Below are 16,325 nucleotides of genomic sequence, written 5' to 3' on the forward strand. Positions count from 1 at the left end.
CTACAGAACTCGCCTATTTAATGTAAGCATTGCTATTCCTGAAAAAAATGAAACAAAACAAAAACCCCCAAAAAATCCCACACTCCACCCTGGTTGCCTCATGTTCATTATGATTTGGCAAGCAGATTTCGTTTCTTTTCTCCCCCTCCCCCCAGTTCCTTAAATAAGCATGTTTCACAAAAGAGACACAGTACAGTTTGTGGACATGTTGATAACTAGAAATCAAGTGTAGATGTTAACACCTCTTTTGCCCATAAATTGGTCACTTATTATTTGTAGTGCTGAAAGTTGCAAGATAGAATTGGGTCCCCCCCGTGTCAGGTGCTGTAAAAAACCAAACCAAACCAAACCCACACACACACACACACACACGACTACATGGTCACTGCCCCAAGGTATGTTAACATCTAGAAATTATCTATGGCTATAGACAAATGGAAACAACCTGTCACCTTGGTAACTAAATAAGTACTAAAAAGTTCATAGTGATAAAAGTTATAGTGTCATTGTTTAGAAATAAATGTGATTATACATTCTCTCTTAAATAGAATATATTTTAAACCAAAATTACTATGCTGTTTTAAGAAAGTCTCTCATATTTTAAGAAAATATCATGTACCAGGAGATATGGCAATGATTAATATACTGTGGCTGATAGTGAAAATCGTTAAGAAGGGAACAAGTAAAACATGTATATCAGTTTCTATTATCCGCATGGTTAAACAAGTATTTCATTAATAAAACAACCTTAGACCAGTCCCAAAAATTTTACTAGCCACGTGTATCAAAATGGATGTTCTCCAGAGGAGAAGCGATAATTATTTACATGTCATTATTGTTCTTTGAAGATAGATAGACGTACTACAGCTGAATACTGGTAGGAAACTAGCTCAGTACTGGTAGGAAACTCACAGCACTTAAAGTTCTAAGCAGCGAGCTCCAGCGGGGGCATCACTTGCCAACCCTGTAGTGAAGTTGCAGTGATACCTAGAGCTTCCAATTATCACTGCATTTGAAGCAAAAAGTGGAAATTTGTGAAATTTGGAAAAACAATAAAGGATTATAGAACGTTCCACTTTGAGGGCAGGTAAGTAGTGGTCAATCTGGTTCTATCTCATCAGATAACATTAACTACAGTATCTCTTATCCAAAGATACATTATAATAGATTCCTACTCTAAGTGTCATCTTTCAACAATATGTAAGTACACCACCCAAAGATATTGCAACAGACAGTAAAAGACACACTGCAAGGAAAAACATATGTTAAATTCAATTTAAAATATAGGGGAGAGAGGGAGCTAAGATATCTTAAAAATATGTACAGCAAAATTAGGAGGTGGCAAGAGAAATAAGTTCTGTAACACCAGCAAGCCTGACTTGATTTTTGCTTAGGCAGTGATCAATCAATAATGCTTCATGAGATGTGAAACAAATGCCATATTGCTCCCCTGCAAATCTTCTAGAACGTGGCTCAAAAAGGAGGTCTTATCTCATTCAAAAAGGTCACAATAACACTCCATGTCACAAGGGGCTTTTTAACAGGTGTTTTCAGAGCAAGAGGCTCTTCCTGAATCTGATCATTATACATTGCAGAGAAGGTAGTCTCCCTTCAACAGCTATGGAATGTAATGTCAGGGAAGATGTCTGTAACCCAGACTCAGATGATAACTATTCAAGCATGGGGTTTGTTTTTGGAGGAAGGCGGGAGGTGCATGTAGATGGCTCTGCATAGGTAGATCTTTTGAGCAGCTAAGAGGACTTAAAACACCAAACCTTGCACCTCCACTCTTTCATGAGCTATGCTGGGACAATGGGATTTAGATGGGGGATCTGGTTTGGTGAGGTGAGATACGACAAGGCTCAGTCTAATGGAACCTGACACTGCTATCAATAACAGGGTTGACAACTGCATTTGTATCAGGCAACAGGATGTCATTAGATTGTCCAAACAGCTTCCTCACCTGAATTTGTTCAGAACCTTTGCTACTAGAAATACCAAAGAAGGTCATATGTGAACTTTCATAATCTATTTTTAATAAACATCCATCTTTAATCAAGTCTTTATATAGTGATTTGCACTCTGGCATTCACAGGAATGGTAAATATCTCATCTACTATCCCCCTGATCAAAAGATTAACAATTGTGTCTCTCAGAAGAGCTTATCTATGATAGTGTTGTGTTTTCCTGACAGGTAAAAGGCAGCCAGAAATAACTTTGACGCAGACTGTAACACTGTAATATTCTATGAAGTTGGATTCTGTGAGGCTATGGTGTATAAACTCTGGGACCTATCACATCAAACCTACACTCACACAGACATGACTGACATTGGAGTCAATGCATAAAATCAGGTATATGACTTGAGAGTAGAGCGGTTTGGAAAATTTTGAATGGAACATTTTTCTGTTGGAAAATTCTGATTTGTCAAAAGTCACATTTCTGCTAAACTTTTCAAGCTCAAGAAAATTTCATTTAGAAGTTGAAAAATAGCATTTTGATGAGGTTAAACAGGAACATTTTGACTTTCTGTTTTGAAATGAATTTTCATTTCAGTTATTTTAATTCTATATTATACAGTGTAGTATAAAATAAGTAAAAATTAGAAACAGTGTTGGTTTTTAGAAATTCCATTTTTGGGAAATTTCAAATGGGTGGGGGAGGAACAATTTTTTTTTTAATTATGGAAAATCCTGCAAAATGGAAAATTTGTGTTTCTATCCAGGTCTATTTTAGACTTGAGACTTTTAGCCTCAGAGCTTTCCAAATTGCTTAGATTTTCTATTTATAGGAAACGCCAGGGGAGGGAAGGAGAACATCTCAGGGCCTGGCAAGCCCACAGTAATTTCTATTGCATGGTCCACTCTGAAATAAACCAGGCATGTTTACCTGTGATGTGCCTCACACAAGGATACTTCTTGATGCTGCTGGGATGCTTTTTCTATGACACCCAAGAAAGAGAGGATAAGGGGGGGGGCAAAAAAATTCAAAAATCAAATGTTAAGAGTGAAGACTAGAATGTTATTAATGCACACTATGGTGAACTAAGGCACGGTGAGATATTACTCCTCAACAAAGGCTCAGTACTCAAAACCTCTGAGGTGTCCAGAAGGAACAATCTTATATTTTATAGCAACCTGCAAGGAACTATTATAAAAGGATAACTAAGGAACATAAGAAGTTGTCAAGATGACTCAATGAGACAACAGGTATGTTGCAGTGAACTGCAGAGTAGAGCACAGCAACTGCAGGGACCAACTCCAGTCAGCCCTAAGAAAGGAATTAATGGTTAGAGGCAACATGGTTTGTTGACAATGCAATGATTATCTTGCTGGACCCAGTGACTTTGGAACTTCAAACTACTACAGGGGCCTGCAAATCTTATGCAAGGAGCACAGATCTGAGAATAAGGATCTTAGATAGCATGTATCTTTTGAAAGCATCTTTCTTTTCAAGCCTCACTCCCACTCTATCCCTCAAAAGAAGTTTCCCAGTGACTTACCTCTGGGTATTTTAACTTTAAAGTTTTATGCATTTCTCGAAAACGACTATACCGCCTGAATACTGTCCAGGTCTCATCCAGGACTGTTATCTATTCACCAGAAAAACAAACAAAAAACAGTTTGTCATTAAAAAGAATGCAGCAAACAAAGTTGCTATATAAAGCAGGCAACATTAGTTCCCATATGTAACACTACATAGTTTGATAAATTTACTTAATTTTTCAGTTGTAACGGTGGTAGAATGTATTGGGAGGGGAGCACAACTGACTTTTGACAAAATTAGTTGCTTGATTTCACAGACAAGAAATCTTTAGCCATATTTATTCAGTAACAGAGACTGAACACTTTTATTGCATATTCCAGAGTGGCTTCACAAATCTGTATGCATGTGAAAATACCCCCTCAACACCTTTCAACTGTGTAGTTATGGTGACTTTAGATACCAAAATTATTATTTAAAATAATGAATGGGATAATCTATTGCACTATAGTACACAGCACTGGTTTTGTGTCGCTATACATATATATATTACGCACATTCATACTGTAAATTATTGCATGAGAGTGTATTTAACATTTGTAAGCTACATTGTAACAGTCATGTAATTTTCGAGGTTTCAATTGAATATATTTCTTCAAAATGGAATGGGTTCTATAGCACCCTTACTCACATGGGTGTGCACCTAACTCATAAGTAGTTTCACTGAAGCCAACAGGATTATTCCTTGAGTAGGTACTTATCAATGTCACTAAGGGTGGCACAACCTATCCTAAGCGATTGGGAATACGTGAACTCCTTGTTTCAACTGAGAAATTCTTTGACATAAAGTAAGTTTTTCATTCTCTGAAATTAGTAGAAATTATCGCAATTCCAAAGTCTTAACATATATACATACCTGGTATTAAATTAAATCTATTAACCTGGCTAATAAGAGTTATAGCACTTGAACTTCTGATGTTATGCATGGAGGGCAAAGATAAACACGTCAACAAAATTTAATTCCAGAAAGAACTGGGTTTGGCTTTTAACACCAAAGTAAATCTAAAATAACTATTGGTCACTACTGATCATATAGTATAGTTACAGCACTGGAGAAAAGCAGACAAGATGGAATAATAGGGGAGGAGGGAAAGAACTTGGAACAGCAAAACCAGAAGGAGCTTGTGTATGAGTTCCTTATTTGGTCACAGCTAACTCATTAATACCATATAAACTATGACCTTTTCATTCCCTCTTGATGTGCATACAACAGTGGAATTACATAGTGATAACATTTTGCGAAAGGAAAAATAAATGTGCATTGTGTAACGTAGCAACTAGAAAAAATAAGGGCATGTAATAAATTGATCTCAAGATATTCAGTTCTCTTTTTAACGTAGTTAAGAATATGAGTTTTCTACTGCTTCAAGTCTTTAATAAGCAAATTCATTACCTTTCCCTTCTTTGAATTTTTTTTTTTTTATAAAATCCATCTTTCATGTCACAAATATGATCAAACGCTACTTAAACATAATCAACATTTCTGCATGACACATTGCATTTCCTTATAAACAATTCATACCCAATTGCATCCACAATACTTTTTAATAAACGTCTCAAGGATTTAAGAATCACCTGAATGCACTTACAGTATATATTTATTTCAAACTGTTAACAGTGAATGAAGATTCAACAAACAGTTTGATATACTGAAGAATGTTAACCTTTTAGACAAAATGGTTTTTAATTTACCTAGATGATAACATCACTCTAAGAATCTAAGCAAATGTTAGACTATAATAGGATGTCATTCACAATGCAAAAATGATACATGGGGCAGTAATTAACTCATGTTTGAGCAACTATAATGTTCAGGTCATTTAATTGTTTGTTTTAATTATGTATTTCAGGGATTATAAATGAGCGGTAAAATTTCACTCTGGGCTGACACTCTTAAGCTTACAAGATCTCAGTCCAGAAATGACTGTTGCCCTTTTTCTAAGTTTCGGGGGAAGGAGGGGAAGTCTTAGCAGGCTCAAAACATTCATGGCCCTCTGGACCACACACCTGTGGAAGAGCACTGATGTTAATGTGCCAAAAATGCCTGTCAACATATCTTGCTCTGGCATCTGAGAACTGCATAAATTCCAGGGAAACAAAGAATTACTCAAATCAAACTGCCTCAAGATGACTTCAAATCCTAATTATTATTTCGCACCTCCATCCTGTGAAACTTTACCAAAGCTCAATGACTCTATTATCTACCTTGCTTGATGCTAGACTGGGCTGAGGTAAGTAGAAGGCAGTATTGAGAAGCTATGTTCCAAGGTTGTTTTAAAAATGAAGACATTACCTCCAACGGTCCTTTGGTGGGTAGGGGCGGGGGGTTGCTCTAAGTCATATGGCCCCTTTCTCTAGTGTCAATCCAGCAGCCAGAGAAAGTAAAAAACTTCAAACCATTGCTATTTTAAAATCCTTCCTTGGTTAGTTGGTGTTCTGCCGCCCAGGCAATGATACTTTCTTCACACCCTCAATGCTGAGATTTCAAGTGGCTCAATTTCAATGTTTGGCAAGATCCTAATATTCCCAAAAGCTCCATAATCCTCCTGGATGTTAGGACAGGGCAGACTCAGACTACACGCATGAAGAGAGGGTGGTTGTGCAAAACCTAATGTAACTTTCTATAGCCACTACAGAGGGCCTGTTCCAACCAATGTAGTCAAAAGAGTCTCTAGTGTGAGCATAGCTTCTGTGGCTACCCAGCCAAGAAAATCTGCAGAACTTCCCTAGAGCAGTAGCATATAAAGTTAATTCGGGCTGGACTGGGCAGGTCATTTTTGTGCTGCTGCAGTTAAAAAAAAATCAAATTTTATATCTGAAACATAGGGACTGTTAGTCCATATACAGAGACTATGGGTAAAACTTTCAAAAGGCTGACCTGCAGAATGGGATTTAGTTCCTTTTAAATGTTATGGTATGTTCTGCTACAGTTTATTTTAAAACAATTTTATATTAGCAGTGTTAGTATCTATATATAGAGGATAGCACATAATGTATTTTGTCCATAACATTTTAAACTCATTTTTAACATTGTGACACTCAGTGCAATACTAAATATGGATTTATGTGGAAAACAGCAGCTATTTTTGGAACCCTTATAGTCTATCAAGTTAAATATATTTTTGACTTTATTACAAACACTAATAAATTAATATTTAATTGAGTAGTCTAAAACTGCAGTTTTATTTCTGCTCTAGATTAAACAGGGTTATTTCCTACCTGGAAATTAGGTTTATGGAAAGAGAATATGACAATGTGGACTGCTGAACTTTTCTTCTGCTTGGTGACAAAGGGTAAATGGTTTAATCAACATTTTATGTTGATTTCCTACAGAGGCACTCATAAGAAAACTGAAGTCATTGTCTTTTTTTTTTTTTAAGACACAAAAACAACAGTGAAAAAAGTAATTAAAAATGTGCCCTATCCTGAAGCCAACAGAAAGGGAGATAAAAAGGTAGGAGAAAGCGTAGCCTATTTAATTATTGTTGTGAAATAATAGTGCAGTTATTGTCACTGTGAAAATTAACAGTTCCTCAACTCACCAGATGTGCGCCTTGAAAATAACTTCTGCAAGCTTTATTTACAAAATTAAGTTATACTAATTTTACTTCTGTTAGCACAGCAGAACCAGATACAGCACTGCAGAACCAGATCAGTTATAGGTGAGTGAGCTGAATTCTTCTCGGGCTCATTTATCATCTGCAGGATTAAGTTTGATGCTATTTTACAGTACTTTTTCCAGAGTATAATCACCCTTTAGGACTTTACGTCTACACGCAGCATCAGCCAAGAGGTCCAAATGGTATAGTAAGTAAAGGAGTTTGAGGAAGCTCCAAATGGCTACTCTGCAGATCTTTTCCTTGGAGAAAAATTCCATCTCCACCAATGACATTAACTATGGCACTCGTCAAATGGGACTTTAACATTGTGGGACAGGTGACTCGTTTGGCTTTCAAGTCAGTATGGTTTTCATACAGTGATGGGAAAAGCTGAAAACCTTGTTTACATTTTTGTTTCTGCCACAATCTATGAACTCAGCATCTGAAGACCTAAAATTCAATGGTACTAAATTATAACTAGATTTACACAGATCTCTTTCTTGGAAGACATTTTTGACTAAAATATTGAGCAAATAATTTAAAGGAGAACTGAGGATTTTAAAAAAAATGTATTTATATTTATTGTATTTAGGAGGCTGTGAGCAAGTGAGAGACATTTTCTCTAAAAACAGAGGTTAATGATCTCTCTTCTGCCTCATACTAATCTTTAGAGTTGTCTTTTGGAGTCAGTGAAATCCATGCCTGGAGGAGTCAAAATTTTGAGGGAATCCAGTACAATCTGATTGAGTCTGTGGATGAATGGTGACATCTGGCAGCTATCAGTGGCATTATATCCACCACAAGCTTCCTCCTGGATGCTGGCCAATTGCCTGCCTCTAGAGTGGGCTTCCCTGCTGAACATCCATTGTGGCTTCTGGCCACAACTATGGGCAGTACAACAACATGGGAGTAAGCATGGATTGAGAGCAAGTGACTCTTGCATTCCAATCCCAGTCCCAATATAAACATGCTCTGAGGCTTTGGTCATGTCATTTAAATAATCAAGTACCTTCACTTATGTTAACATGACCGGCTATTCTGAATTCTCTACGGAATGCATACAAAACTGCCTGGCAGATGGGAGTTTATATGGAAAACTATCCATTGGCACTGTGTAGGAAAGATATTAATATTAGCAACTACCACTAGACACCAGCATAAGTGGCTGGACTTCACCTCTCCTGCTGCAGAAGAGGCTGGTGCTGACCTAAGGAGTCTCTTTTATAGAAAATGAATCAATTCAATGTGGGGTCTCAAGTCTAGGGTCTCCTGAAAATAATAAGGTAGGATCTTGTGCGCAATGGTTTCACTGTGATGGACTAGAGTTAGCTAACTATGAGAGTGGAGGGACCATTTAAAAGACCCACTCCAAAAAGCTAAAGCTCACCTATGGATGGACACGGTGCTAAGCCAGCCTGCACTAGAAAATAATGTTTTGTCTTGACGATATACTAGTTTAGCTAGAAGTGAACTTATTTGAGGACTGCCTACTAGATTGAAGGACTTGTGAATATTTAGACTAAGGTGCTGCCAAGATCCCCTGAATTGCTCGCTCTTCTTTGTGATACCAGGGAAAGAATTTATCTATTTTTTGCCAGCAGAAGACATTTTTTCAACCTCATTTCTTGATTTTGTTTCTTCAAATTATGGCAATATCTAGGGTGTTGGCCACATACTAATTTAAGCATCTGCTGATAAAAATGTATATTTCCAAAGATTCACAGATGTGGCTTGCTTATCTTTAGAAGTTCTCTGATAGTTCAACATGTATCTGAGTCAGAGTTTGAGGGCTGTAGGGTGCAGGAAAGTCATAGTTTTGTGGTAGGAAAAGAGCAATAAAAGTTTGAGCAGTTTGTTGGGAGACCAACAGCAGGAGTAAGCCTAGGGAAAAAAATCTCACTCCGATAAAAGAGAAACTTAGATCTAAATTTGGGAGAAAGGAAAGACTCTCAGGTAATGAGTTATTTCAGCAGCTGGTAATCTTCCCTGACCATGAGGGACATCCATGAAATAAACAGGGTAGAACCTTCCTTTCCTTAATAGATTCATAGATTTTAAGACTAAAGGGAAGCATAACATCATCTAGGTATGTGCAAAAGACTATCTAGAAGAGGTTGAGAGAAAATTACCTCTCCCAAATCCTATCCTATAGTAATCCTAAACTATTAATAACCTTGGGACTTTACAGAACGTTTTCATTCTATTAAGAAAGTAACTAAGCATCAACCTAACTTCACCTGGTGGAAAATAGGCTTTGAGGGACACCTCTTGAGAGGTAGTCAATCTGGATTAAAAAAAGCTATATCTGCCTAAAGAAAACAATTTTGGTGAAGAGGCCTCATTCTCAATCTAGCAAACAGAGTTATCAGTAGGCTCAGGAACCCATAATCTAGTTTTTGAGGTTAAGACCATATTGACAGGATAATTAAGTATTTCTTGAAACCTTCCACAAGGCAGGTATCAGTAAACTCTTGCCACTTTTGAATCTATAGTCGAGTCAAATGCAGTGTGTTTTGAGGAGTGAAAGTGAATCACCTTGGCTTATCTTTTGGTCTCAGAAACGAAACCGGGAGCCAGGCATCTGGAATGCAGGTTGTCTCATCATTTATTAGTCAACTATCAAGGTAGAGGAAGATGTGAATTTCTTTCTTTCCCAAGTGAGCTTCTGCCACAGCTAAGGCTTGCTTAATACCCTGGCCAAAATGGTAGAGCTTTGCACTGGTAACGAACCCCTCCAAAGAAGATACAAAGGTAGTTCCTGAGAGATGACCTGGCAGATACGTGTAAGTAAGTGACTGAAGTAGAGCACCAAGTCAATCCTGTGAATTTAAAATGCTACAATTGAGACTAAGGTCACCATTCTGAACTTGCAGATACAGATGCTGAGTAGTCATAAAACCAGAATGGAATACAGAAGCACAGGAATTGACATAATGAATCATATCAGTGCTCCATCTCATCTAATAGGCTATCTCTAGCAATGATCAGCATTAGATGCTTTAAAGGAAGATGCAAAAACCTGTGTAGTGGACATATCTGCAGTAACCATCTCACTGAGGAAATTTCTTCCTAACCCCTACCCCTTAATGGTTGGCTTATTCCCTAAAGCATGAGATATCTTGCTTGTAATTTCTCCCCCACTCATCTGAATTAGGTTTGGATGGTCTCATTATACCCTCAAGCATTTTGGTCTTCAAGAGTAGAAATCATTCAATCAATATAGTATCTTTATGGAAGACAGTCTTGTAATTATGGTTCCATGAATCACAGAATCATAGAACTAGAAGGGACCTTGAGAGGTCATCTAGTCCAGTCCCCTGCACTCGTGGCAGGACTAATTATCTAGACAATTCCTGACAGGTGTTTATCTAACCTGCTCTTAAAAATCTCCGATGGTGCAGATTCCACAACCTCTCTAGGCAATTTATTCCAGTGCTTAAACACTCTGACAGGAAGTTTTTCCTAATGTCCAACCTAAACTGCCCTTGCTGCAATTTAAGCCCATTGCTTCTTGTCCTATCCTCAGAGGTTAAGAAAAACAATTTTTCTTCCTCCTCCTTGTAACAACCTTTTACATACTTGAAAACTATTATCATGTCCCTTCTCAGTCTTCTCTTTTCCAGACTAAAGAACCCCAATTTTTTCAAACTTCCCTCATAGGTCATGTTTTCTAGACCTGTAATCATTTTTGTTGTTCTTCTCCGGACTCTCTCCAATTTGTCCAAATCTTTCCTGAAATGTGGTGCCCAGAACTGGACACAATACTCCAGTTGAGGCCAAATCAGAGGGGAGTAGAGTCGTGGGCCCTGCAACCAGATTGCTGAATAGAGAGAGGAAACCCAGGAGCAGAGAAGTAGCAGCGTTCTAAGCCCCTGGCGGAGTGGCAGTTGTAGGCTTATATAACAAGGGCTGTGGGGTGGGGCTTGGAGCCTAATAGTCACCATATGGAAAGCAGCTTGGGCAACAGCATGGCATGGCCTCCAAGGAGAGAATATACTATAAAAGAGAAACATGAGTTGTGAGGACAGCAGAGAGAGTTAACTGCCTTGAATAAAGAAAGGATTATGGATTATAAGGGATATCCCAGGTACTAACCTCTGAAGAGCCCTAACCAATTTCAGAGTTGCCACCTACAGGCTGTTAGGTATTATGTTTATTACTGTAACTAAGCTGATAACAAAGGCATACGAATGTAACAATAGTAGACTCCCATTCCCTGACACTGCTATGTCACCCTCTTCTATTGTTCTGACCTGTGGAAAGGCTGCAACTTGTTCCTTAGTAGTTACTTGCAAGAAGGATTCTTGAAAAGTTAGGGGGAGAGGGATGATTTGGTATCATGAAGTCAAAAAGTTCCCCGAAGCCAATGGCTTATTGAGCTGATGTGGTTAAGGCACTTCAGTTTCATAGCCAATGGTACACAAGGAAGTGATGTGGCCAGCAGCAGGTCTGACCACCTTTGACCTAACCTGATGGATCAGGTACCAATTTTGCAGCTGGCAGAATGTGAGCACAGCTCAGAAATGATCTGCATGTTGTAGTGAAAGCCCTTTAACCTGCGGTAGCTAATGAAAAACTAGGTCAGCAAGTTTGACACACAGCAGCTAAAGGCTGTCAATCCTCTTATCTCTGACCCCAGCCAAATTGATGTCTTCAGTCGGCAGAGATGTGTCAATCATACAGGCTTGTGCATGCTCTACCTTCACCAAGTATGTTTCCATTCAGCTTTTCATGTTTTGCTTTGAAGCGAGACGGTCTCGATTCCTGGGTTAGGAAGGAAAGGCAGTGTACCTGTACTTACCCAGCAAGGTTGAACATGAAAAAATCTCAGGGAGAAACTATGCTGGAAGAGATAACATTGAGGAGGAAGGAGATAGGAATAGGCGAAACTAACAGAGTTTGGACATGGAGAAAATGAATGGAGGGTGGAAGGAGAGGAGTAACATGGGGAGACCAGGGAGCAGATGGAACCTCAGAAAATGTCTATAGTTTAATGCTGTGTTTGTTATTAGAGGAAAACATGACAAGTTTAATAACGTCATATATCTAATCATTTTATATCAAACTGTACCGTGATTTTTGTGATAAAACCTGTATTATTTGTAAAACTTAGCTTGTGTTAGGATTCTAATCTCAGCTACTCTACTGTAACTTCAATGTAGTTACCCCAAATTTAAACTGGAGTAGTGAGATCAATAGTCTGACCACTGAAGTTTTGTAGTTGTGCATATGATCCATTAGATCAGGGGTGGGAAAATGTTTTAATCCGGCCTTCGAGCTCCTGCTGGGGAGCAGGATCTGGGGCTTGCCCCGCTCCAGTGCTCTAGCCAGGGAGCAGGGTTGGAGGCTTGCCCCTCTCCACGCGTCTCCTGGAAGCAGCAACATGTCCTCCCTCTGGCTTCTACATGTAGTGGCAGCCAGGGGGCTCCACACACTGCCCGGCCCCAAGCACCGCCCCCGCAGCTCCCACTGGCCGGGAACCGCGGCCAATGGGAGCTACAGGAGTGGAGCCTGTCCGCGCCTCTGCATGTAATTCGGAGGAGGGATATGCTGCTACTTCTGGGAGCTGCTTTATGTAAGCGCCGCCTGGAGCCTGCACCCCTGACTGCTTCCTGCGCCCCAACCCTGATCCTCCTCCCGCCCTCCAAACCCCTCGGTCCCAGCCCAGAGCACCCTCCTGCGCCCCCAATCCCTGACCCCAGCCCCACCCCAGAGCCTGCACCCCCAGCCAGAGCCCTCACCCTCTCCCACATCCCACCCCGAATTTCCTGAGTATTCATGGCCCGCCATACCATTTCCATACCCAGATGTGGCCCTCGGGCCAAAACGTTTACCCACCCCTGCGTTAGATGCTGTATGCAGACATCCCCACAGTATCCGGTAAAGTGTGCTGTTGAGTAAGAAAGTTTGTGACAATGGGGATTTTTAATAGAAAAAACATAGAAGTGACAACCTTCAAAAAGAATATTTACAATTCTCCCTTGTCTTTAACAATGAGATATCAGTGATAGTTAAGATTACATATATGAGCCTCTTACCAAGGATGACATCTTGCCCAAGTCAAGACACTGTCCCACACAGCTCATCTTGTTTTGCACATTTTGAGTAGAGTTATCATTTCTATCCTGCTAATAGTCATCTCTGAAATCCAGAATGTTTTCTGTTGGAAAGACCTTCGGCAGCCAACACAATACATTTCCTGGAGATAATCATGCAGATTTCTAAAGTCTAACATTTTTTAAACTGGGAGTTTTCTTTCAGGTTGTTGTCTACTTCTCTTGGCTGCTATACTGCTTGTGACATCATTGTGAGCAGCAGTCAACTTAGTTATATCTCCACACTTTATTACCAACTGCATTTCACAATGCAAGAATGTTTTCCACCTTTTGAACTCTGATGGCTGGGTAGAGCAATCTCATAACCACTAGCTTGAGAACTTTGGGCATTTTTCTGTCACTCCGTAATGGTATAACAAAGCAGCATGCGTGCAAGAAACCCAAACATTAAAGAAAGATAATTGAAAAACACTTACCTTTATCTCAAACTCATAGTGCTCATCTTTTCCCTGCCCACAAAGGACATAGCGCGGAATGCTAATTTTAATTGGGTCCTTTAGGTCATCTGGATTTGCTCCCAGAGAGCGACAGATCATCCGCTATCAAGTAGATATCAAATAAGAAGAACAAAGGAAGACCAGAATCACTACATGGAATATACTTTAGTTGGATAGAAATAAGAAAATGCTCTTGGACAGAGAAGTAGAGAAAAGAGCATAAAGGAGGTAAAGGTTACTTAGAAACATGAAGGATTCTTTGAAAGAAAAATGGTAATCATCTTATTAATGAATCCTCACATTTCCTTTAGATATACATGAAAAACACTGTGATAAAGCCATTTCAATTGTTGTTTAATATTTGAAGGCGTTTGCAGCTTAGAAGTAAAAAGCTAAAAAGGAAGCATTAAACTTTATGTTTTGATCTTACCTGAAAATATAAAAATATGAATTAGGACTTTACAACCGGAAATTAACCTTGCTTTTTGTTTGCTTTAAATAGCAGATCTATTTGCAGACATCATGCAAAGCTTGAGAGAATCTGGGCAGTCCTAAAAATATTTTAAATCCTAAAGCATTTTATAATTCAATAAGGTACAGATAACACTTTAATCCATTGTCAAAACAGTTTCCTAGCATATCCTTTAAGCCGCATCTGATTAACAGAAATGTCAAATATGACAAATGTTCATGGTCTGGATAGCAAGGTGCTGGAGATTACAGACATCTTTACAGATAAGTCTACAATGAGAGCGCATTCCTTTGACTAAGAGCTAATAAGATCTGCAATTTAGCAATCTTGTATTTTCCGAAGTTGTGTGAAAAACTAAAATATTTTTGCAACTCAAGATATTAATGTTTTGCAATGCTTGTGTCCAAAAGTGGCATAAGCATTTGTAATGAATAAAGATATTAATTATGTGATTTCTGGTACCATTAAGTTCTCCATCTTTTTAGTGGAAAGAGTTTAGTCTGAAAAGCTTTGGAATTTCACTTTTATTTTAAAAAGCAATAGCACTGAGACAAATGCAAGTTTATAATATAGATTTAAAAAACAGCTTTAATTTTGCTGTCATATTCCATTTTTATACATAATGATGTTACCCAAGGACACCTATATAATCTAGACCGTGACCCATCTCCAATGCTTTACTGATGACCACCTGAGACTCTGTGTTCTTTGCTCCAGAGCAAGCCGACAGGCTATTTAGAGGTCTTATTTCTATGAAAAAATACTAAAACCCCAGTTGAAAGTGTTATTTACAATTTATTAACATCTGACTTTTTATTGTATTGTAAATTGATCTCCAAAACCAAAATATCCTGTTTAATTTTTTTTATATTTCGATACCACATATAAACAATCTTTTAAAGCAAAAAAGACCAGGTAATCTTCTGTTATTTTAGTAAGTGAAATCCATATTTATCACGTGTTGGATTGACAATCCTAGAAACCTAAGTAGAGCCACCACATTGCATGAACTCCTATGCTTAAATGCCCCAATTCTGACCAGCACGGACTATATCTAGGGGAGAGTGAGAGAAAATGTAGTTCAGTCTTCAGCTCACTAACTCCTTGGTCTGTCCGTTGCAACTGCCCACAGAGTGCTTGTTGGTTTCAGCTGTGATGGTGGTTTTTGCGCTGTGTACTTATAGCTAACAGGAACTGAACCAAGACTACCAACCCTTTCACATAGGCCTCTTTCCGTGGTATCTGTCCATAGATAACTTTTGGTTACTTACAGATTTACCTGGCTTGAACTGGCCAGCTAGAGCAAAAATCTCTCTCACACATTACTAATCCCAAACTCAATTTTTTACAATATTATTAGGGCTGGTCAAGAACTTTTTGCCAACATCTTTTTCTAATAGAAAATTAGGCTTTCAAAAATGAAATTTTTTCACAGAAAGCATCTGCTTTCTTGAAAATTTTCATTGTTTCCATTTGAAAACTAAACTTGAAAAACAGAAGTTATTGGTCAAAAGCTGAACATCTCAGTGGTTTTTGATTTCTAAAAGGAGGGAAAAAGGGTCTGATTTTTTTTGTTTAACACTAGTTAATATCTACCTTGAAAGGAAGAACAGTTCATTCCCCTGAAACTGACATTTTAGTTTAATCTGGCTATAAAATAATACCACAAAAGTTACTCTCAGTAAATTAAAATAGTGATAGAGGGTGTTTATCATTTATTCATCTTTGTGGAAAATATACGGTTTCTACTGAGAATTTACATACAAATAATAGTTTAGAAAAAGAAAGAATATAGTACCAAACAAAATACACTACAGTATTTGGCAAAGAATGTCCTAACAAATTAACAAAGCTTTGACAACCATCAATGTTTATCAAATAACAATTTAAATTACAGTGGAATAAAAGGAGTTTCAGTGCAAGACTGTTCTGTGAAAAGTGTAGAATTTACATTGCCTTAGATTTGAAGACAAATAAGAGTATAGAAATTCTGTGGTGTATCTAACCAAATGCAGCCATATAGTAGAATTTTTCTATATAATCCAGAAAGTGTTGCATACAGTATGTATAGTCACATACCAACCTTGATAACAGTAGCTCTCACAATTATTTACTTTTTAAGTTCCAATGAGACTCACTTGGAATGTCTTCTCAGCAT

At 38.2% G+C, this 16,325-nt stretch overlaps 1 protein-coding gene across 2 annotated transcripts in view; it reads right to left on the bottom strand.

Annotated features, from left to right (window-relative positions):
• KIF16B (kinesin family member 16B) overlaps positions 1-16,325 on the bottom strand; it is a 209,299-nt gene that overhangs the window by 39,971 nt on the left and 153,003 nt on the right. For both annotated transcript variants that reach the window (XM_024199818.2, XM_024199817.2), the window contains 2 exons: positions 13,675-13,797; positions 3,503-3,592 (listed from right to left, as the gene is read on the bottom strand). In XM_024199818.2, coding sequence (XP_024055586.1) covers positions 3,503-3,592; positions 13,675-13,797 — 213 coding nt within the window. The remainder of the gene's footprint in view (positions 1-3,502; positions 3,593-13,674; positions 13,798-16,325) is intronic.

This window comes from Terrapene carolina, unplaced genomic scaffold (assembly GCF_002925995.2).
Source record: "Terrapene carolina triunguis isolate 2854851 unplaced genomic scaffold, T_m_triunguis-2.0 Scaffold132, whole genome shotgun sequence".
Classification (NCBI taxonomy): Eukaryota; Metazoa; Chordata; order Testudines; family Emydidae; genus Terrapene; species Terrapene triunguis.